Here is a 24437-nt window from a genome sequence, read left to right on the forward strand (position 1 = left end):
AACTGGTGACCCAAACCTGACTCAGACTCAATGTGTTGAGTCTACATGACTTGACAATAAGTTGGACTCACACAAGAATGGACCCAACTCGGTCCATGACTGACTCAAGTCGTGTTGTCGTGGCAAATTGCCCCACATGCAATCTCTATTTTTCTCTCTATCCCTATCTCTCTCTATGGACCTCAGCAAAGCCTGGACCAAGCCCAAGCATGGCCCGACCCAGTTGGACTCAGTTCCAGTCGAGTTGACTCAGTCCCAACAGAGTTGACTCGCCCCCTCTCTCTCTAGTTTCTCTTCTTCTCTCTTCTTCCTTTCTCTCTTTTCTCTCACTCTTTTCCTGCTTCTATTCTTCCTTTCTTTCCTGGTGGAATGTCCAGCAGGCCCCTGACTCGATCCAGCTAACTCGACAGCGACTCAGCTTATACTCCAACCCAAACTCTCCCTCTTTCTCTCTCATCTCTCTTTTCCTTTCCTTCTATTCTCCTCCTTTCTTCCTTCTCTCTCTCTCTCTCTCTCTCTCTCTTCTTTTTTTGATTTCTCTCTTTCCACCATCGCGCGCGCGCCAATATTTCTCTTCCAAAACCCTTCTTCCCTCTTTTCTCCCAAATCCACCCCAACTCTCTCTCTCTCTCTCTCTCTCTCTCTCTCTCTCTCTCTCTCTCTCTCTCTCTTTTCACTCAAAACCCTACACCAGCAGGTTGTTGGACTAAACCAGACCCAACCTGACCTGTACAACCTGACCCGGTGACTCGAGCGGTCGTACCAGTGACTTGGTTGTGCTGAGTTGATGATGCACACACCCACACTCTCTCCATTTCTCTTCCTCTCTTCTCACCGCTTCTTTCTTCCTTTCTCCTTACATCTCTCTTTAGACTTCCACATGGTCTGGACTCGATTGAAACAACTCAATTCAACCAATGACTCGAGGTGACTTGGTGCGGCTCAAACGAAGAAGAAGAAGACGGCCATTAATGGCGTCTTTGACATCTCCATTTTTCCCACCAATCTGACCCTTGAAAGCGGTCCATATGGACCCTAGGAAGCTTGCAAATAAGCTTCATCGAAGCTTTGAGGAGATTTCATCAACGGGTTCGAAGGTAGGAGGGATATGTGGATTTTCGAGTGCAATGGCCAAAAAATGGAGGAGGTGTTCCTGTTGCTCGATCCTTACGCCTTTTATGCTTACCCTAACTCTTCTTAAACCATTGGATTGAACCCAAATGGTCGAGATATGATCTGTTTGAAACCACTCCCAAAATCGGTCGGTAATCCAAAACCGGTCGTTGTTTTGGTTTGGCTACGAAAGAGAGCCCTAAGTTGAAGGGTTAGGATTGCTTTGGAATAAACGGTTGAGATAGAGGATGAGGAGCGCACGTGGATTGCCAAGCTGGTAGCAATGGTTCGAAATTTCCATTTTTGAAAAGCATTTGTGCTTGCAGGTCCTGTTTGCATCAAAAATCGTGTGCATGCACACATGCTGAATCGTGCGAAACTTATCAAGTTTTGGTCGCATGTGGATCCTCTACCAAATGGACGGTTTAGATCTCCTATTTGGATGATCATGGTGGGCCACATACGTTGCAAACGTACGCTGTCCGTTCAAACTGGGCTTGGGCATGAATCTGTAACGAGAAAGAGGAGTTTCCTCTTTGGGACAGCCCAGCCAAATGCTCTTTAACCAGCATGGTGCATTGCAGGTGTACAACTCTTGTGCACACACGCATATTGTGTGGGGCCCACAACGATGCCCTAAGAAATCCACTCTGTCCATAAGACTCCATAAGCCTAACTGGGTCATTTAACCAAAGATGCAGTAGACTCAAAGCTTAGGTGAGCTATACTAACCAAATTACGGTCTTTAAGTCCCGATTACATCGATCCGATGGCTGAATTGACCCGGATCTGACCATCAACGGTCAGAAGGTCCTAATGGGTCATTTGCATGTTCAAGACTTATTACTATCCAATAATAATATTATTTTTATTTTTATTTTATTTTATTATTATTACATGTGTGTGTCTATATATATATATATATATATATATAGAGAGAGAGAGAGACAGAGAGAGATTGTCATGTTGTGGTCCCACTCTCTAGGTTATTAGGACTATCCATCTCATGATTTTATATTATTAAATATTTAACTATTATTATTATTATTATTACCTATACATTGTTATTTATTTATTTATTATTATTATTATTACGTATACATTGTTATTTATTTATTTATTATTATTATTATACCTATATGTAAGATGTGGGGCTACTCGTTGTGCATCATTTAACGACATACCCTAATATTAGGGTTACTTTACATTAAAGTGAGCTACACCACGTGAATCTCTAATTACTAAAACACGGTTCACTGAGCATTCAAACAATCAAATGTTTGGATTGACTAGCATTTTTTTGGAATAATTTTTTTATTGCAAAAGGGCGAGGCCCCAGTCTATACAGAGGAAAATTTCGGGAGGTCCAACATACAAAAAGAAGTAGGCCCTCCTATCCTGTAAGGAAGCTAGAAAACCTATATACTAGCCTTCACGAATAGAACCCACTGCTACCCTATCGAGGAAGATGTGACCTTTAGATATAGCAGGTAGAGACTACAAATCATGAAAAAAGGAGTTAGATTGGTTCAGACTCGCCAGCCTGGCCAACCCGTCGACCACCGCATTTACCTCCCTTGGAATTTGGACAATGCACACATTTAGTCTGCTTCTCTCCACTTCAATTCTTCGTCTCTAATACCACGAAGGCCATGGGTCTGAAGCAAGACCCGATAACGCTGCAACCACCAAGCTAGAATCACTGGCACGGACTATGTTAGAGAACCCCTACCTAGCTGTCATCGAATCTCATCCAACACTGCCCTCATTTTGGCCCTAAAGTTTGTCCCAAATCCATAACCTACCGAAAATGCAAAAAGCAAATTACCCCTATGATCACAGCCCACAACTCCTCCACCCGACTGGCCTGGGTTACCTCTAACCGCTCCGTTGACGTCAATCTTAACCCACCCCTGCAGAGGTCTTGTCCATTTCACAATCTGATGGACTGGTTGTCTTGGAGTGAGGAGATTGACGCCCAGTAGACTACAGGTGAGTTGGACCGGCAACTTGAAGGTTTTAGGCCGTGGCAGCGAATTACCGACGAGGAGAACCTAGCAGTAAACCTTTTTTTTTTCTTGAACTTTTTTTTCTATTGATAATCAAACTTTACATGTAGATACTTCGGGCACCCCAGAAAGAAAAAGCAGGGGTGCCTATCATAAGGAAGCCACAAATAGCCTCCAACAGAATGATGCAAAGAAACACAAAATCTATACAACTACACACGAGCCACTCTAAATGTTCCCAATCCAACCTTATCTAGGAACAGAAGCCCACGAACCTGGGGAGAAAGAAGTGAAGACTGATCGAAAACCTGCCCCACCTACCCTTTGCTGTCGTCCCTGGCCATACCATCGGCCGGACTATTCCCTTCCCTCTGAAGAAGTGAAATCCCCAACGAAATCTTCTGCTCCAGACCCAAGGTTTCCAACGCCGGGGAATAGGAATCTTGCTGGTGAGAAGGTCTGCCACCAGCTTGGAATCAGTCTCCACTTCAATGTTTCGAAGCCCTCTTTCGAGGCATAGGATCAGACCATCGTAAATAGCCCTGAGCTCCGCTCTATTATTAGTCCTCACCCCATAAGCAGAAAAGAAAGAAAAAATGAAGCTTCCATCATCCCCTCTGTAGACACCACCCCCTCCTGATAAGCTAGGATTGCCCCTAGCTGATCCATCAACATTGAGCTTGACTCTACCTATGGCAGGCTTAGCCCATATGATGAGCTGAGAGAAGCAAGGATGACTGGGGTGGACGTGAATACACTACTCCCTGCCACTCGCTGCCTTCTCCTTGAGCAAGAGAGACGCCCACCAATTGATTCGAGCTCTGGATCTGGAAACACTCATCGGAAGATTTTCATGCCTAGCCTCATCCTAGCTCGCCAAAGCTCCCAAAGAATGAGAGTGGGGATGATTTTTCTAGTTAAGGGAAGGGAGGAACCCGGAGCTGCTGCCCTATTCCACTGCAACAATCTAGAGTCAACCGTTTAGAAGGGGAGAAAAGCAATGCCGCAGGCTGCCAAAAAGCTAACCCAGATCTCTCTAGCAATCTGCCCATCCAAAAAGAGGTGCTGGATCGATTCCTAATCAGGCCTAGAAGAATTGTTGACTGCACAGCAAGAGCACCTAGAAGCGATCTGAATCCCTTTATCCTGCACTCGAACATCAACTGGAATGGCTCCCTGCAATAGCTTCCATAGAAATAGGGACATCTTGGGTGGAATTAAACTATGCCAGATCCACGAGTACCAGCACTTGGCCGCAAACGAGACTGGATTTCTGTACATCTTCCAAGCCGATCTTGTAGTGAAAGATCCGGATGGGTCATGCGGCCAGAACCTCTCTACTCTGCTCTCAGCAGTAGCAAAACCTCCTTGAAAAATATGGTTTATAATCTCTTGAGGCAAAAATGAGTACACAGATGAAGGAGGAAGAGGGTCAGACTCACTAAGAAAATCACTCACCTTGAGCCGCTGCATGGCCGGCGGAAGGGAACTGACTGCAAACTGCTGTAGGGGCCCCAGCCTAGTCCAATTTACCATCCATAGGTTCAGATCACCTGAGCCCACCTGCCACTGAATGACGATAGCGAGCATGAGCAGCGAACTTCTGATCTCCTTCCAAAAAGGAGACGGGCTGAAGCAATGGTCACGTTCTCTTCCACATCTCTTCAGTGCTTGGCCTGAATATGGGAAACCCATGGGCCTCCTCTCTCTTCATACTTGACATTCCAGGCCATCTTCATGCACAACGCTACCAACACTTCTTTCATCTTTCTTACACCCAGACCTCCATCATCAATAAGCCTGGCTATCATGTTCCACATAAGCCAGTGGCACCTTCTTTTCCCCTCAGCCCAGCCTCAGAAAATTAGAACAAAACAACGCTCCATACTTTATACAGTTTGAGCTGGAATCTTCGTGGCAGCCATGACATGCAGCGGCATACCACCCAACACGTGTTTGATGAGAGTCAGCCTTCCTACTTGGGACAGTAATCTGGATTTCCATCCACTTACTTTGCATCTGATCTTGTCCATGAGGAGCTGAAACGAGGCTGGTTTAATTCTCCCCTTAACAAGGGGAACTCTCAGATATTGGACGTTCGATCTGGCTTTAGAAAAGCCCAACGTCCTCTCAACCGATCTGATCCTACCTAGGGTCATCTTGGAGGGGCAGAAGAAGTAACTCTTGCTACAGTTAATCTTCTGTCTAGAGGTTGCTTGAAAGGAAGATAGAAACGTCTTGACCTAGAGCAACGACTCTCAACTCCCGTTGATGAACAATAGAGTATTATCTGCAAATAGCAAGTGTGAAATGGGCAGGTAGCTTCGCTAAAGCTTAAACGGCTTGCACCAGCCTCTATCAACCAAAATCTTGAAATTCCAGGAGAAGGCTTCAACGGTGAGAATGAAAAGGCTAGGAGATAGAGGATCCCCTTGACGAAGCCTTCTAGATGATTTAAAGAATCCCGCCGCTTCCCCATTTATGAGAATCGAAAACCAGTTGTTCCCCAAACAAGTTTCCATCAGCTCGATCCATCTTTTTACAAAACCAAACCTCATCATAACCTGTTTGAGAAAGCTCCAATCCACCCTGTCATATGCTTTCTCTAAGTCTAACTTCAGAATGATATTACCTCCCCTCGCCTCCAACGCCATAGTGATATTCTCGATTATCGACCTACCTTTAACAAATGCTCCTTGTTCCATAGAGATCAGCCTTGGGAGAATCTTGCTCAGCCGAGTTGCCAGAATTTTTGCTAGAATTTTGTAGATAACGTTGCAGAGGCTAATCGGCCGGTAATCCACAAATTTTGAAGTTGCAGGGGACTTTGGGATTAGACAAATCAGAGACGCTGAATAGGCTCTAGGAACCGGGTCTCTAGCTAAGAACGAGTAGGCAGCTTTATGAATATCCTTCCCAACTATGTCCCAACATTCCGTGAAAAAGGAAGAGGGAAAGCCATCTAGGCCCAGAGCTCCGTCTTTAAGAATAGCCTTGGCCGCGCCAATAGTTTCCTGCATTGAGGGAGTGGCAAGCAGGGCTGCATTATCCTAGCTCGATAGGATAAAGGAAATGACGGAAAGAAAATCAATAGATTGGGACGCTTGCTCCGCCTGAAAAAGTTTTTCAAAAAACTGAGTCGTTTCTGATTGGATCTGGGCTTGACCCGTGACTGTATTCCCTTCTTCGCCCTTGATGGATTTGATCATGGCATGCCTGTTTCTCTCTCGGGCCGTCACAAGAAACAACTTAGTATTCCTATCCCCTTCCTCCAGCCAGGAGTTTCTGGCTTTTTGTTTCCAGAAAATCTCTTCCATCAACTCAAGCTGAGCCAGCTTTCTCCTGACTGCCATGCTCTCCTGAAACAGGTCCTTAGACATGGAATTCTGCATTCTGCTTTCTACCTGGACCAACTCGTCCTCCACTGCTTTAACCTGCATAAAGATATTGCCAAATACCTCTTTGTTCCATACTTTTTATAGTTGCTTGGTCTTTTTCAACTTCAACTGCACATTAACCATGGGCTGGATGGAGCACTCTCCCTCGCAGGCCTTCTTGATTACCTGTTTAAACAAGTCATGCAGGGTCCACATGCGAAAAAACCAGAACGGCCTAATGAAAGGCTGAATTTGGGTAGGAAAGGAAATGCGGAGCGGTGCGTGGTCCGAATTAACTCGGGGAAGATGTTCCACCCTAAAATTCGAGAATTTAGCTCCCCATCTGTCATTCACAAGAATTCTATCTAGCCAGGCCCAAATCCTAGCATTCCCAGCTCTGTTGTTGCTCCACGTGTACCTATTCCCGACAAAACCCGCATCCGATAGGCCCGCATTCTGGATAGCATCAGCAAACTCTGATAAACTCAACCTACCAGACACATTCGATCCCCATCTTTCACTAGCTTCAGCAATCGCAGTAAAATCTCCACCAACCGCCCATGGGACTGATATGTTCCTGCCTATTCTTTCCATCTCAGACCACAACACCCTTCTGAGAATGTAGGAGCAACAAGCATACACTAAGGACAGCAATACCGGGACCCTGCAATTCTGTAGAGAAATTAACAAAGAAAACATTTGATTTAAACTGGAGTGCACTAAAACATTCAAGTGATTGTGAAAGAAGACCCAAATTTTTCCCCTATGCTCAGCATTAGACAGGGAAGATTGGAACCTAAGCTTTAATCCAATAGTTGCCTACCTATCTTCTCTCGTCATAGGCTCAAGGATTGTTAGAAGCGATAGGTTAAACTTCCTAATCAATTTCTTCAGCGTTCTAATGGTAGGCTAATTTCCTACCCCTCGAGCATTCCAGACCAAGGCGTTATCCATCCATAATGAATCATGAGTTCACGGCCTTCCGTTTCAGCCTATGAAGTCTACAAAACCACTCCCCATTCTCCAACAGTCTTACCATCTTCCTGCTTGGCACATTTCTTCTTATCCTGGGAGTAACTTTCCTACCACGGATTCTCTAGCTAGAGATCACTAGACTGGAAGTTGGACGATTCAGGGCTAACTGGAGGAGCTCCTGATCCTTAGCTTGTGGCGCATCTATCTTCGCTGGATAGGACAACTCCCCCTGCTAGTCCAACAGGGAAAAGATACCTTGTTTGTTGATTGGTTGATAGCTGCCTGAACGGTCTTCTCTAGAAAAATAAGGGGATAAGTCGACCTCAATGTTACCTTCAATCCTTGGAATGCTCACACTTGAAAACTAATTAAGATAGGCCAAGCTCTCCTGGCTAACAGAGTCTCACTGGAGAGGTGAGCAACCTGCTAATCTGGCCCTTGGATTAGATGAGGAGGCACGCCATCTGAACTTAATGCCAAATCTACCAGGTTCATAGCTCTGCAAGGGCTGAAGCACTGAAGCCAGGGGAGCTTTAGAAGCTGGGGGATCTTCTGAGGAGATGGGGAAAGACTCAACTACCCTGGAAGAGTTCCCTTGATTCTGTTCCCCTTCAACCAGAGTGAGTTCTCAAAAGCACACGACTACTCCTTGGAACAAAACTCCTTCTCAGTGGAACCTAAGGAAGAGACAACATTTGCTAAGATCATAGACCTAACTATCCCAGTAGTGTTGGGCGGAAGAAACCTCTGAATGCTCCCAGCCGTAGGGGAAGCATGATCAAAGGCTCTAGAGTTGCAGGGATACCAAATTTGGAGCAGCTCACTATGGATTGGGGTGCTCATATCAGAGGATTGAGGGGGCTGGGAGAGAGTGGATTTAGGGTGGGAGGATTGGAGGGACTAATAAGGTATTAGAGGGTTTAGGGTTTGATGTTCAGGATGAAAATCAGGGCAATTAGGGATAGGGACGCAACGAACACCCTATTGGGGGGAAAGACCAGGGGAAATGGAGGAGGCTATGAGGGGGTTTGAAGGGTTGGAGGGGGAGAGTAGAGCAGTAGAGGAACCTGTAACGTCTAGGAGTTACTCTTTGAGCCATTAGTCTCAGCGACATTAAAGCAAACAGGTGGCAGACTTAATAACTGGGGGCCTCTTGAATGTGCAAAGGATCGAACGACCCATTCTTTAGTGGATTCTCTTCCTTTACTAGGGGGTACTCTTCCTTTACTCCGGCGAGGGATGGGAGCTTCTTCACCTCTCTTAATACGCGGGCTCTCCAAAAAACCTGCTATAAGGAAACACTGACCGTTCACTTTCAGAAGTCTCAAACTGTGAAGGTCCCATCCTGGTTTCAGCTTAATGTGCACTCTTGTAAACGCCTAAAAGATTCCAAGGATAGTGACACTATCAATCTGGATTACCTCTCCATAGGTTTTGGCTAAACCTTCGATGGCGGAAGGGAACCAAGCGTGGGCAGGGATGCCCACAAGGCGAATCCAAACACCATGGCTGAGCGAGGTAGCATCCACAGACCAAGATGTTACTCCAGATAATCCCAACTGCCTATGCACGACTGAGTCTGATGCAAAATCGGCCATCTCCTGACGAGATTGGAACTTGAGGAGAACTTGCAATGGAGCAATACGAGTGAAATCTACCTAGGAAGCTGAGAATCCGGATTTCCGAAATGACACAATCAAATGTGGAATAGAGGTCTCCTTTGCTGAGTAGGCTATCATCGCATAAGCTAGGGATTTCAACTAGCTTTCCAACTCTTCCTGATTCGCTTCAATGGAGAGGGGAGATGAAGTGGGACCTGTGGGAGGTGACCCTACGCTATCGAGGGGGTTCCTACCCAGAGGGACGGGTTTCCTCACAGCTTCCGTGTAAGGGATGAGGCGCTTGACAGAGGTGGGTTCGGTCAGGCAAACCTGACGATCCGGGTTAGGGGAGTTCATCTTCTCTTTTGCCCAGGCCATTGAGACTATACAGCCATCGATTCTCCTACCATTAAGGCATTATGCAACATTGAGGGCCTCCTACTCATAGAAGAACCTAATGAAAGTGAAACCACGCGACTTCTTCCAGATAGGGTCCCTTAAAACGTATACATCAGCCAGCTTCCTAAATCTCCTGAAAATCTTGGAGAGGTCCTCTTCAGAAGTATCGAAAGTCAGATTGGCAGCGAAAATGGTGTATGGGGGGCGGCAAAGTCGAGCTTTGCTAGGCGGACCTCTACCCAAGGACGATCTTCTCTCGCTCCCACTCCTCCATTTTCCTTTCTGAGTGATCAATACATAGCAGTTCTTTTTAAGCTCCACTGAGATAAGGTTACTCTCCTTGTAGACATGTGAGACTCCTAGCAGTGAACCTTAGCAATGATATTAGGCGCTTTCATATCTATGTCTTTAAATTTGGCCCTATTGCGAGCCATCCAAATCTCCCAGATTATGAAGGTAGGAATGAGCCCCTTCAATAACAGAACTGATTTGGAGGGGGAAGAATTCGTCCACCATTGATTGAGCACATCAGACGCTACAGAGGAGGTGTTATGGTTGACAATGAAGGCTTGCCCGAAGTGCTGCCACATCGAGCTAGCAGTCTCTCTCCTAGAGAAGAGGTGGTTTGTCGATTCAACGTCTGGAGACTGATTCTCAGTACAGCAATGGCACCTAGAACAGAGGGGGACGCCCTTTTTTTGAATGTTTCCATCAACAGGTAACTCACTGAACAACAGTTTCCAGACGTGCAGGGATAACTTCAGAGGGAGATTTGAGTTCCAAACCCAAATCGCTCAGCGTTTAGAGTCCGCACGAGGCCTGATGGTTTCCCAATCTTGGCCCACCCGAAACTTCCCATTGTTTATACCTTGCCAGATTTTTATGTCCTTGTTCGACAAGGTGCAGACTCCCTCTGCTCCAACGAGATCAACATTGTGCTGAGGAAGAAAAGTCGCAACCTGGGTTGGAGAAATCCAGCCCCATGGTCCAGTTACATCCTTCACTTGGAGTTGCTATAGATCAGGAGGAATTGGCAAGTCCGTAGCATCCCGAAGTAAGCCCAACCCTGTCTAGTTACAATTCCAAAAATGCAGGTTTCCTTGCCCCACTATCCACCGAGAGTGGGGGTCTACCTTGGGCAGCTCTTTGTAGACACGTTTCCATAGCGGGGAGGCCATCGCATAGTTTGATTGCCCATCAAAGGATTGCAGGTCTGCTGCATATTTCACTTTAACAAACAAGCTCCAAATGTTCTCAGCCTTGCAATCTGTCACTGCCCAGGCGAGCTTCATCTTGAAGGTCTCCATGACTGATGGAAGAGTTTGCAAGTTCAGCCCACCTTCCACAACCGAAAAAGCCATTCTCTCCCATGATACCCAGTGCCGCTTCTTCCTAGCACCGTTGAGCCCCCAGAAAAAATCAGAAAATTATTTTTGGAGACTACTTAGAACTGAGACCGGTATGTCCAGTGCTGCCATCAGATGCACCATCATGCTGGATAGAACATGGTTAACTAACGTGAGTCTCCCTGCTTGAGAAAGGATCCTGCCTTTCCACCCTTCAATGCGTTTCTATATTTTTTCAACCAAAGATAGAAAATAAGCCTTCTTTGGTCTCCCTTTGAAGATTGGAACTCCAAGATATACGAACGGGGCTACAACTTTTCTAAAACCCTGAATTAACGCTGTATCTCTATACCTAGCTTCTGAAATGGAGTCAGCAGGAATGAAGAAGCTCTTGTTACCACTGATTTTTTGCCCTGAGGCCCTCTCATATAGCTGAAGAAAAGAAGCTATGGTAGCCAGGGATTTCTTGCTACCATTAGCAAACAGAATGGTGTCACCTGCGAGCAGCAAGTGAGATACAGGGGGGCAATTTCTGGAAGTCTTGAATTGCAAGGTGAGGTCCGTAGACATGAGTTGTTTGAATCCCCTACTAAGAACCTCTGCAGCGAGGATGAAGAGGCCAGGAGAGATGGGGTCTCCCTGACGGAGACCTCTAGAGGATTTAAAGTAGCCGGCTGATTCCCTATTAATGATGATCAAGAACCAAGAATTTGACGAGCACGTTTCCACCAATGCAATTCAATCTTTATCAAACCCGAATCTCTGAAGCACCTGATTCAAGAAAGACCTTTTGAGCCTGTCATACGTCTTTTCGATATTAAGCTTCATCAAAATATTCCCTCCATGTGTTTTCCTATTAATATCATGAAAATTTTTCTAGGTTAGCGCACAATTTTCAGCTATAGATCAGCCTTGCACAAAGGCCCCTTGTTCTGGGGAAATGATAGCTAGGAGAATTTTTCCTAGTCTGGCCGTAATGCCTTTGGAAAATATTTTATACAGGCAATTGCATAAGCTAATTGGTCTAAAATCCGTAAAGGATCTAGGGGTGTTAATTTTGGGGATGAGGCATAGGAGAGAGAATGTTAAGCTTCTAGGCAAAGCTCCCCCTCTAAATAAGAATTTGATCACTTCCAGGATGTCTTCGCTAACCATGTCCCAGCTTGCTTGGAAGAAGGCCCCGGAAAATCCATCTAGGCCAAGCGCCCCATCCAGCAGAATGGCCATCACCGCCTCTCTCACCTCTTCCATGGAAGGTTCAAAAAGCAGTCCCCGATTATCCTCTTGCGTCACTAGGCGAGGGATGGATTGGAGCAAATTTTTCACCTGCGGCTGTTGCTCGTTCGTGACCTCCTGCATTAGATTTTGAAAGAAAGAGACTCCTGCATCTTTAATTTCATCGCAGCCCATAATCCTGACACCGTCGTCCCCCATGATCTCCTGAATCCTGGCTCTTCTAAGTTTAGTCGAGGCGATTGCATGAAAAAAAATTGTATTTCTATCCCCTTCTTTTAGCCAATGATTTCTCGACTTTTGTTTCCAATAGATTTCTTCACATTGTTCAAGGTGGGTCATTCTGTTTCTAGCCTCCTGTAGCACTTGGTGGTCCTTTGGATCTGACAAGACTTGTGCTACAAATTCAGTAGCGCGTAGGTTCGTATTTGCCTCCTTCAGGTTGAGGAAAAGGTCCCCAAAAACCTGTCTATTCCAGATTTTGAGGGCTGCTTTGGTACGTTTCATTTTCCCGATCAAGGCTTGAATCGGGTTACCCGGCGAATGGTCAGCCCAAGTGCTTATGATCAGGTCTTTATATCCTTCGTGGTAAATCCACATTCGCTGAAATTTAAACAGTTTGGGGACTAACTGTCGAGGACTAGGAAAGGAGATAAGTAACAGCGCATGATCCGAGTTGCGTCTAGGTAGATGGGTGACCAGGAAATTTGGAAAAGCTTGGAACCAGCGTTCGTTACGGCAGACTCAATCAAGTCTGGCCCAAACTCTCGGCTGGCCAGACTGGCTGTTACACCAAGTGAATCTACACCCAGAAAAATTAACATCCTGAAGCCCCACTCTATCCAAACTGTCAACAAAATCAGCCGCACTATTGGAGTCATACGTACTAGCCCCCAATCTTTCGGACGGAGATAAAACGATGTTGAAATCTCCACACACTGCCCACGGGACCAACATTCCCTACCCCTGGTTGACTATATCCTCCCAAAGATCTCTTCTTAATGCCCTGGAACACTTCGCATAGATGAAGGAGATTCTGATTCTATTTATATTTCCCAAGAAGCCCACTGATAGCAAGATGAGCTTATTTGAAACTGCAACCACATCTGCTTGGATCGAAGGTGCAAAGAATACCCATATCTTCCCTCGTTGGGCCCCATTAGAGGTAGATGAGTGGAATCCCAGCTTCAGCCCAATTCTGACACGTTTTTCTTCCTGGAGCATCGGTTTAAGAATGACAATCATGGTAGGATGGTGTTGCCTGATGATGGTCTTCAATGAATGGATGGTGGGAGCATTGCCCACCCCACGGGTATTCCAAACTAGAATACTATCCATGAGTATATTTTCTGAATTTCTCATCCCATCTTCTAAGGCTTGTTAGTCTACCATTCCAATCTGTATTGCTAAGCACAATGCTGGATCTAGCGGCCTTTTTTCGCCTCCACTCCACTAGTTTGGGCCTGTCTAGGTGGGGCAGAGATTCCCCTAGCTGAGAGGTAGCCCCATTCATGATGACTTGAGGTAGGGAGACTGGCAATTCCTATCCAAAAGTCTAGGCCTGGGGCACTGTTCCTTGCAAGCATATGGTCTCCTCAGTGTCCTCAAGAGAACCTTGCACCTAGGCAGGGTTATGGTGAGCATCACAGGTTGGCCCCTTATCCAGGAGGGTCATCATCAGCGAGAGGATGCCCGAATCAGATACTACTGGCTGGGTGGGAACCGAGCGTTCCTGATGAGCTGGGGACCCATCCACTAGAGGGAGGGATTCTGGGATGAAATAAGGTGATAGATCTATGGCCAGATTATCCTCAAGGAAAGGATCAGGTCTGCAGGCTGAGGGGGAGTAGGAGTTCCAGGTGGCAACCTGGGAGTCTTCCTCATCTTCCTCAAATGAATCTCCTAGCTTCAGGGGACTATGCCCTTTTGAGAGGGCCTTTCTCAGGATATTGTGGGGTGAGGGGGAATTAAGGGTAGGCACAGGGAATCGAGGCTAGGAGGGCTGGCTAGCTGGGGGGTTTGGAGCAAGGGCCTGAAGGCGAGGGGTTGAATAAGGGGCTTGTATCCCCTGCTTGTTGGGAGACCTAGGGCTTTTGCTGATAGGGACCGGCTGCAAGTTTAGGGTAGGGTCAGGCTCAGGATGGGCTAGGGGATTGGGATTTGAAATAGGGGGTGGTTGAGCAGGGATGGGGATGTTAAATGGGGCTGTGGAAGTCTAAAGGGACTCTTCAACAGTTGAGGGAGCAAGGCATTTGGGCTCTATCAACGGTTGGTGGGAGAGATTAGGTTAGGGTGGTGCTGGTATAGCTAGGACTTGATCTTGAATATCCTGCTGGAGGGGCTTGTCCTGGTTGAAGGAGTGTTCAACCCATTAACGTGTTGAGATTATACCATTCAATCTAGACTTAACTAGCATTTAATTATTAATAACCCTTGGGGTCCTAAAGAATGTTTAGGTGTGATTTGGGAGTTAGATATGAAACCAGATAATCTGATCTGTGTTTTCAAATGATGGATCGCCCTACGGGACATTGTAAAACTGATGAACGGCAAGTCTTTGGATTTAGATCCTTCAATCGATGATGAATGATTTAATTGTTCTATCAAAGTAATTGAGATCCCAAAATAGATGTCTAAGAAGCTATGATGGACTATTTTTAAAAATCGATCGAATGGATAGTTTGATATGTGGATGGGAATTACTTTCAACGGTCATATTTATATTATAATGAGGGTGAACATTCTAGTAAGGTAAGTTAGTGTTCATACTAAGTTGGGTGACACGGTAACACCCGAGTACTGAAAAGTGCGGGGTGTTACAATCTACCTCCCTTAAAGAAAATCTCGTCCTCGAGATTTGATAACGCTCATTACAATCCTTAACCGTCCAAGTATTTAAGTTATCCTGATGGTGTTTCCTATCTTATGTAAGTCGACGTGTTTCATCAAAACCTATACGTAAAGAGGCCATACCTGTGTGTGTGTGTGTGTGTGTGTGTGTGTGTGTGTAGTGCACTAGTTCTCACAAGTTATCATGAGAACTCATCACACGTGATGTGAGCCCAAAATCTGAACGGTTCAAGTGATAAAGCACCTCATGAAACCCATCAAATCCCAACTTTTTACCTTCATCCAAAACTTTGGTGGGCCCTATCAAAATAAAACAGTGTCCTACCTTAATTTGCATCTCTCTTTGCCATGGCCCACTAGAGTTTTGGATCATGTCGAAAATTGGTTATGTGAGTTTCATAAGATGTCTATCACATGGACCATTCAGATTTTAGGCCCATGACATATGCAAAGGTGCAAACATGTGCAAGTGCACAAGCCTCATATATATATATATATATATATATATATATATATATATATATATATATATATATATAGAGAGAGAGAGAGAGAGAGAGAGAGAGAGAGAGTCATGCTCCCCTGCGCACCTATGCACGTGCGCACCTTTGCACACGTGTCATGTGTGTCTAATCTGAATGGTCCATGTGATGCCGAATCCCATGAAAACCCCTGTGAAAAATTTTCACCATGATCTAAAATTCTGGTGGGCCATAGCAAAGAGAAATGCAAATCAAGGGAGGAAACTGTTTTCATTCTTCATGGCCCATCAAAGTTTTAGATCAAAGTAAAACTTGGTCCCGGGGGATTTCACGAGGTGCTGCTTCACATGAACGGTTCGGATTTTGGATCCACATCACGTATGATGGGTTCTCAAAAAAGTTCGTACGTAGTACGTACGAACTGGTTCGCAGGTGAGCGTTTTCGTGTGTGTGTGTGTGTGTGTGTGTGTGTGTGTGTTTGTGTGTATATATATATTTGCGTGTGTGCGCACATGTGCGTATGTGCATATAGCCAAATGCTCAGCTACGCACCAGTTCGCACATAACTCATGCAAACTTTTTTAAGAACTCATCATACGTAATGTGACTCTAAAATTCAAACAGTCCACATGAAGCATCACTTCATGAAACCCTCCAGGGCTAATTTTTACTTTGATCCAAAACTTTGGTGAGCCATGAAAAATGAAAATAGTTTCCTCCCTTAATTTGCATTTCTCTTTTCTATGGCCCACCAGAATTTTAGAGCAGGGTGAAAATTTGTCCCTTGAAGTTTCATAGGACTCCGCATCACATGGACCATTCAGATTAGACGCCCATGACATGTGTGCAAAGGTACGCACGTACATAGGTGCACATGTAAGCATGACTCTATATATATATATATATAGGGAAAAGGTACTGTGCACTCCACCTCACGAGTCCATCCCATGAGATCAAGCTATGTGGGCCCCACTGTGATGGGTGTCGAACATCTAACCCATCAGTCAGATGCACCATTCCATCGTGGGCCTAGGTCTCAAAAATCAAGTCAATCCGTGACTTTTGTGAGCCACACCACATACAGAAGTGGGGAGGGGCCGTGCACCATTAAAACATTCATAATCAGTTTTTTGGGCCCACAGACATGGGGTTTGCAAATCCAGCCCATCCATTATGTGTGTCCCACTTGCCAGAGGGTTCAGACCAAGTTTCAACAGCATTCAAAACTCAGGTGGGCCCCACCAAGTGCTTTTATATATTTTAACGGTGTTTCACATGATTTTAGATGGTATGGCCCACCTGAGTTCCGTATACGGCTGATTTTTGAGATATCCCATAATTTAGAGGGTACCCATCAAATGCACGGTGTTGATGGTCGACACGCATCATGGTGTTGCCCACATAGCTCGACCTCACAGGAGCTAATCGTGAGGTCGAGCACATAGTACCTTTTCCCATATATATATATATATATATATATATATATATATATATATATATATATATATATATATATATATATATATATATATATATATATATATTGGATTTTTTTTTGTCATCTAGATTTTCGTTGTCTTCTCTTTTTCATGGCATTAATGATCTATTTGACTTGAAGAATCAAAATGGGTGAAATACAGACACGTGACTATTTTTAACATGAAATCCATCACAAGAGCTGTCTTAGTATTGAAACGGATGCTTTTGGATGTATTCAAACCTCCGCGTTAAGCACACGGCGGCGTGACTTTTGCCGGATGAATGCCACGTGGTGGGAGGAAACTTATGAGAAGGGAAATACTTTCACACTATGGCACAGTGTGATGGATACTCTCTTACACGGTGGTGGAAGAACTTAAAAATCTAATAAATGGCATTTAAGTAATTCAAAGTAAACACTCTGGCACAGTGTGATGGGCACTCTCTTACACGGTGGTGGAAGAACTTACGAATCTTATAAATGACATTTAAGTAATTCAAAGTAAACTCTCCAATATCTTGGTTTCTACTTATTCCGCCCATAAGTATTTTCGGTAGCACCCATATATTTATCAACCATAAAGTTATATTAAAAAAAAAAAAAAATATATGTTTAGTTTCACACATCAATTAGCCCTCAAGTCTGTTTGGAACCCTTACATCTACCATCCATCATGTGGGGCCAACTTTTGATGTGGACCATTCATTGTGTGGGCCCCACCTTGGATGTGGGTCATTCATCATTATGGCCCTACCTTTAATGTGCACCATTTATTGTGTAGGGCCTACCTTTGATGTTAGTCATCCATCAATTGGGGTCCACCATCAATGTTATTGTCTATCATGTGGGGGCCACCTTCAATATCCACTGTGTAACGACTCTGAATTTTGGTCACGTAAGATAGATCTGAACAGGCTATTTGATCCTAAGCGCCAAAAAATACCAATGCCTAAAATTTCATATCAATCTAATTAATGGATGGGACATTTTTATTCGATTTATCATAAGAATCATGTATACGTTAGACTTTAAAATTTTGATCGGACAAATCAGATCAGATCCCCACTACGTATGTATATTCTAAAATAAATCTAAATTGTTATCTAGAGAGTATGCGTGAATCTGACCATTTGATGGGCCATAAGGATAAAAGGTTAGGATCATACCTATTATACTTTGAATCAGTTTTTTTAGAAACATAAATGGTCTGTATCTAAGCGATTTATTGACCCATTCTTAATCTAAGTGTTTGCGATGTCAATCGATGGCTTAGATTTATCCCATATAATTAGTGGATCATTTAAACATAAGGAAAAAAAAAAAAAGTTAAAAAGTTAAACTTTTGGATCATCTGAAAATAAGAATAAATGGTTTGACCGGTCGACAATACACTGAAATTTTAAGTTTTTCTAAACTTTGATATTTTAAATTTTGTGAGTTAAATTAGTGACAATCCTTAATCATCTAAAGATAACAAGACGATCAGAGCACTTGGTTAATCAAATGGACCCTACATTATAAGATGACTTACTATAAGTATGCGATCTAAGAAAATTCATAATCTAACAGTTAAATTCTGTGTGGGTTTTCCCGAGTTGAGAATTTATTAACCAAATATGAATTGATCAAATAAGTTAGATAGATGCAAATAAGGAGCTAATTAAGCTATGTAATTAGGTAATTGCTAATCGATCGATCTCAAGGTAACATATCGGAATCCTTATCACCAGATTTCATGTGAGTGATCCCAACATGTTTCCTCTCCATTGTGATTAAATTAGTCATACGATTGTTTCACTAATTGTGATTCCTTATGTTGAATTATTTGTTTTCTTAAAATTAAAATAGCATATAGTGCTATATATGCGACAATTGTTAACATGATGTATAAATCATTCTCATTCATCCATGTCATGCATCACATAATTGCGCTGAATATCTGGGGGCACTCCCTGAATGACCTATAGGTACTTACAGTACCGCATGGCCTAGGGGACCATCCCTAGATGCCCACAATTTGTGGAAGCCTACCCCAAAAAGGGAGACATGTGAATTGATGGGATCCAACTCAAGTAAGTGGATTAATCAACCCACTTGATGCATTCAAGCATCCATGCATCTCATGACATTCATGCATTTAGATTTTAATTATGATGTGCACAAATCATGATGTCTTCATTCACTAATACTGGCCAGCTGACGTTATATTGATGGAAAAACCATACAGATTTAGTGAATGATATAACAGCTGCTCAAGTTTTAGGGCAAGAAAATGAACCAGTAGATCCACAAGAGCAGCGGCCTTATCTTAAGGAGTATGAATTGAATATGTTAAATCAGTAGCTTGTTGAAATGGAGCCGATATTATATTACTTGTTTGTGCTTTGGAATTTATTTTAGTTGGAAGATTCAAACTTGTATATGTTTTGCTTTTATTAGTTGACCAGCAATTCAATAAAGCCCCAAATGGATGGGCTGTAGTACAATAATTAGCCTTTGTAAATGTTACAAACATGTAAACTAAATGTTTATTTATTAGTTGATGTATGTGAATAATGGATGGCATGGAAACTTAGAATATAGAAAATTCTTCGCCTCTAGTCAAACAAAGTGACTCATTGCTTTAAGTACATTTAGTGTACACACCCTGATCCATAGCTCAAGTGGTAGACTAAGTGAAAGATACCTCGTTTCAACACTGAGGTCTTGGTATCGATCCCTAGTGGGGGTGGCTAATAGTGAAGTGTGAACTAACAGTGGGGTGTACTAATAAGCTAACCAAAAAAAAAAAAAAGTACACTTAGTGTACGAGTCATAGACCATAACTCAGGTCCGAGGGTGCACACTCTGTATCCAATTTATGGGGCGTGACACACTGTCCATCATGTGGAGCCCACCTATAATGTGGACCATCCATAATGTGGGCCCTACCTCTGATGTTGGTCATCCATCATGTAGGGCATGCCTTAAATATAGGCCACTCATCATTAGGGTTGACCTTTGATGTGGACCGTCCATCATGTGGGGCCTAACTTGATGAGGACCATCCATCATGTGGGGCCCATCTTAATGTGGATCATCCATCATGTGCAACCCACCATTATTAATTTCCTGTCATGTGGAGCCCGCTTTTGATGTGGATTGTCCATCATGTGGACCCCACCTTCAATGCTGGTTGCCCATCATGCAGGGCTCACCTTAGATGTGGGTGATTCATCATTAGGGGCCAACCTTTTATGTGGACCGCCCATCATATGGGGCCACTTCGATATGGGTCATCCGTCATGTGAGGCCCACCTTCAATATCCATTGCCCATCATTTGAAGCCCACCTTGGATGTGAATTGTCCATCATGTAGGCCCCACCTTTGAAGTGGGTCGTCCATCATACTAGCCTGCTTTAGATGTGAGTTTGTTTTACCATTATAGGTTGACCTTCGATGTAGACCATTCATACATGGGCCCACATTAATATGAGGTCATCCATCATGTGGGACTTACCTTTTATGTGGACAGTCCACCGTGTGAGTTCCACCTTAAACGTGGATAGTTCACTACATGGGGTCTCCATTGATGATCGTGAGAGAGTCTCCTTTGACATGAACTTTGAGAGAGAAGTAGAAAAGTCATTAGTTAAAAAAACTAAAAATAATTATTTTTTAAGATAACTAACTTTTGATGTCACGCCCTAAAATCCGGGTATAGAGTGAGCACTCTCAGACCCGAGTTTCAGTTTGTAACTCGTACATAAAGTATACTAACTTAATTCTTTAATCAGTTTAATCAGAAGTGATAATTACATTCAGTCTAAGTTCCACCCCAACTCCAATTACACATACATAACACTTAGCACCGATCAACTAGGCATATATAAACCTTAACGACCCTTAAAATAATATAAATCTTAAAAATCATTCATTTATTATATCATCATACTATAAATATGTTTATTCCAAACTAACATTGTTTCAATAAGATAAATCTAAACAATTTCTTAAAACCTCAAAATCAATACCAATACGCATTATACGTTAATCAAACTATTCTAGCAAATAAATCACATAATCAGAAATGATCAAATGCCGCCACTTCATCTTAAGATAAGTATGGCCACATTTCACATGGGTCGTGTTCAGGTGCGATGAATTACTCCGGTTCTTGCACCACATTATCTGCTAATGGCTCCTCTGTACGATTTTTCCATCAATAAAAAAGTAAGCTAATCAGGCTTAGTGAAATAACCTAACATGGTTCATAATCATAACAATTAAAATAATACAAGCACTGAATGTAACCATGTACAATGATATGAATGCAAATGGTGTATGGGTGCAGCAGATGGGATAATTGTCCATCTGCTTGGGTTGGAGGTCGTCAACTAGTATCCACCCATTGGGCATAGCTCGCATCTGGTAACGCTCTACCAAGATCGATATTTCTTCTTGGGAGGGCCCCTAGGATCAACCATGCATTATGCAAATACAATGAATGATGAATGATGGATAAACGTATCATTTTCATAACTGCCATATATATTTATTTCGATAAATAAATTCAACGTACAATTATAATTTCATGCAATTTGGCACAGATTAACATATAATTTACCGCATCATATAATATAATAATAAAACACTCAAATCAATACATCAATCAATCAAACCATCACAAATAATTTATTTTAATTCCAATGAATCATGAGACACGTTATGTTACTCATCTGAGTCTGGTAGTATAGACTTGTAAGGTAATTAGGTTGGTTTGAATTCCGAGGTCCTATCAATTATATCAACAATATTATTATTCATCTAGTTTTTTTACATGGTGGGACATACCTTTGATTAACATCCAAGGTGGCTAAATCCTAAATGATCAAATAATTAAAATTTCTATTTAGATTTTTTATCTTTTATTTCCCTTTTAAGATTATAAAATTGAGTGAAAATTGTTTGATCAAGGTGGCCCATTGAATGATTAGATCATTCAGATTCTTGAGGTCTTATCATGTTCTGTCTCTACACATTAGATGAATGGTGTGGATCTAACCATACATACACCAATGGCCCATCTCGACCTTTTACGCCAAGTGATACCAACACTTGCGCGCGTAAAAATCTAAGGGCTTGTTTGATTTTCCAATGCATTGGTAAATACCATGTGAAAAAGTAATAATTACTTCTCAATGCATTTACAACATTTTCATCCATACCTGATTTGACTGCCTACTTTTTTTATAGGAAAACCAAGAATATTACAAAATATTTGTGGGTCCCACTATGATGCATTTCGCTTATCGACACCGTTCATCCATTATGCCAGTTGAATTTATAGCATGAGCAAAAAAATGAGGCATATCCAAAACTCAATTGGACCACGCCATACGAAAAGAGAATCGAATACTTACTGTTAAAAACTTCGTGGGGCCACTGTTTCTTTTGGTGTGGGCCACTTGAGTATTGGATCTGCTTCATTTTTTGTCTCATTCTTCAAAATATTGTAGTAAAATAGATGGTCGGAACGGATATATCAGATATATTATCGTACGGTTCAAAAATTAAAATTATGTCTTTTGAATCGATTTCAAAGGCACAAATTCCTGTGAATTTTCAAACACAGTGAAATTATAATAGTTACCTATTTACATTGTAGATACACTGGCTTTGAAAAAACAAACATACCCTAAGATTCCCGCATTAAACACTTCTAGATATGACTAATGCGGCTCATCCGATGGTCAAATTGATCTGAAAATTAGGGCACTTGTATATTTTGGCCTTATGGATCATATGATCCATACAGATCTAATCTAATTCGATCAGATGCACACCAATCATAATTACAGAATTTTAGACTTCCCTCACCTTTACATCGTATCTACCCATAATTCAATGCAATGAACGTGTGGCCGATCCACACCGTTCATTGCATAGATCGAATCAAATTACCTTAAATGTATAAAAATACTAAAAGAAAGACGATATATATACCTGATCTAAGCTATCCAAAATTCTCTTTCTCCCTTTCTCTATTGTCGCAGGTAACGTTTTTGTTAATATCTAATTTAGATTAGAACTCTTTTTACAATGTACATTTAAGTGTTTGAATCTCGAGAGATGCGGGGAGAGTTAGGGATATATATAAGGTAGACGGATTAATGATGTAGATAAGATAGGAGATAAGATAGAGATAAAATAAAGATAAGATTAAAAAATAAAAATAAAAATAAAAAAATCTTTTATTATTATTATTATTAAATTTTCATGGTCGTAACATTTTATACATAAATTACTTTTACTATGATGCTTACCAAACTAACTTAAAATTTTCACACACGTGGCATACAGTTAATTCAAAATTGAACGGTACAAATTATGGGTCCCATATCATAAATGAAAAATTACACTTATTTGATTACCTGACTAAGTGAGCAGTGGAGATTTATTGGATAGTTCATCATCTAATTCTTGTCACAATTACTTCATCTACCGGTTCAAAATGATAAATACTTCAAATTCTATTTGAGAAACAAGAGTCTGTGAAACAGAGGTTAGATTTTGATTTTCAAACTATTCTAATTCTGGGATTGTCACTCAATCATAGTGGGCTCCAGCATGCAATGATCTGTACCATTTGTCTAAGCTGTCTACTTTTTGTGGCCCACCGGAGCTGAATAGTTTCCATTGTGCATTAACTCAAGTGCAACTAAACCTTAACAGCTAAATTCTCATGCAATTAGAGTTGAATTGGATCAACACTTACAATTTAAAAAACGAATACATAAAATTAAACATTAACATACCAAATAACTGATTTAAGTACCAAGATCATACTAGCAATATAAAATTTATAACCAGCGTATTGACTCAAATTAGAAGATCTTGCAAATTGGATGATCTTTTGGCCCAATGGACTGTTGATCAACCCCCCACCAAGGCCAGCAACAAGACTCACTTGTCCGCAATCATTATTGCCATAATAAGCCACTGTGTCCCATAATCACGATTATCCTAACCATTGATTTTTAGAGAGAAATGCAAAGCCTTTGAAAATTTTCTAACTAGTGCTCAAAATTCATCCAAGTATGGTGGTTGTCAAAATCATCCATCCAGTGTAATTTTGTTACCGTGCCTTGCATGGTAGAGAGTACACAATATGGATGGTTCAGGTCATTAGACCAACCACTCAGTATTCGAGCCCTAGATTAACTCCAATCATGATCCTTGTTTTCAACGCATGATGGTTCGTATCATGAACTTTGTATAATATAAGAGCACATGGCATGAATGATTCTAATCATAAACCCTAATTTCCATGCATGCAATTATCTTATTTTATACCATGTATGCTAATCATGACTGCATGTAAGGCTGGGTTTGGATTGGGTCTAATTGCCTCATGTATCAGTCTAAATCCAACCCAATTTGGAAGCAGGGTAGAGGATTTTTAGCCCACGCCTAACCCAGCCGACCTGAAGTTTGGGTTGGGTCCGTCGGATTCGGGTTGACACAAGTTGCACCCATATGGGCAACTAATCAGAGAGCCCTACTAATACCATAACAAGATGGCTTCGAAA

The 24437-nt window shown here is 42.4% G+C and overlaps 1 protein-coding gene across 1 annotated transcript; it reads right to left on the reverse strand.

The window, feature by feature from the left end:
* Positions 1-6172: 6172 nt before the first annotated feature.
* On the reverse strand, positions 6173-7093 carry LOC131225104 (uncharacterized). The gene is made up of 2 exons (XM_058220534.1): positions 6686-7093; positions 6173-6556 (listed from the first exon to the last, which is right to left on the reverse strand). Exons 1-2 carry the CDS (start codon positions 7091-7093, stop codon positions 6173-6175), a joined length of 792 nt encoding a protein of 263 aa, XP_058076517.1.
* Between the last annotated feature and the right edge of the window lie 17344 nt (positions 7094-24437).

This window comes from Magnolia sinica, chromosome 2 (genome assembly GCF_029962835.1).
Source record: "Magnolia sinica isolate HGM2019 chromosome 2, MsV1, whole genome shotgun sequence".
Lineage (NCBI taxonomy): Eukaryota > Viridiplantae > Streptophyta > Magnoliopsida > Magnoliales > Magnoliaceae > Magnolia > Magnolia sinica.

Bases quoted from the DNA above. Each gene is read 5' to 3' on its own strand.
- LOC131225104 (XM_058220534.1), bottom strand. From the start codon at position 7,093: ATGGAAAGAATAGGCAGGAACATATCAGTCCCATGGGCGGTTGGTGGA. The intron at 6,557-6,685 runs GTAATCAAGAAG...ATCTTTATGCAG, and splicing joins TGCATGACTTGTTTAAACAG to GTTAAAGCAGTGGAGGACGA.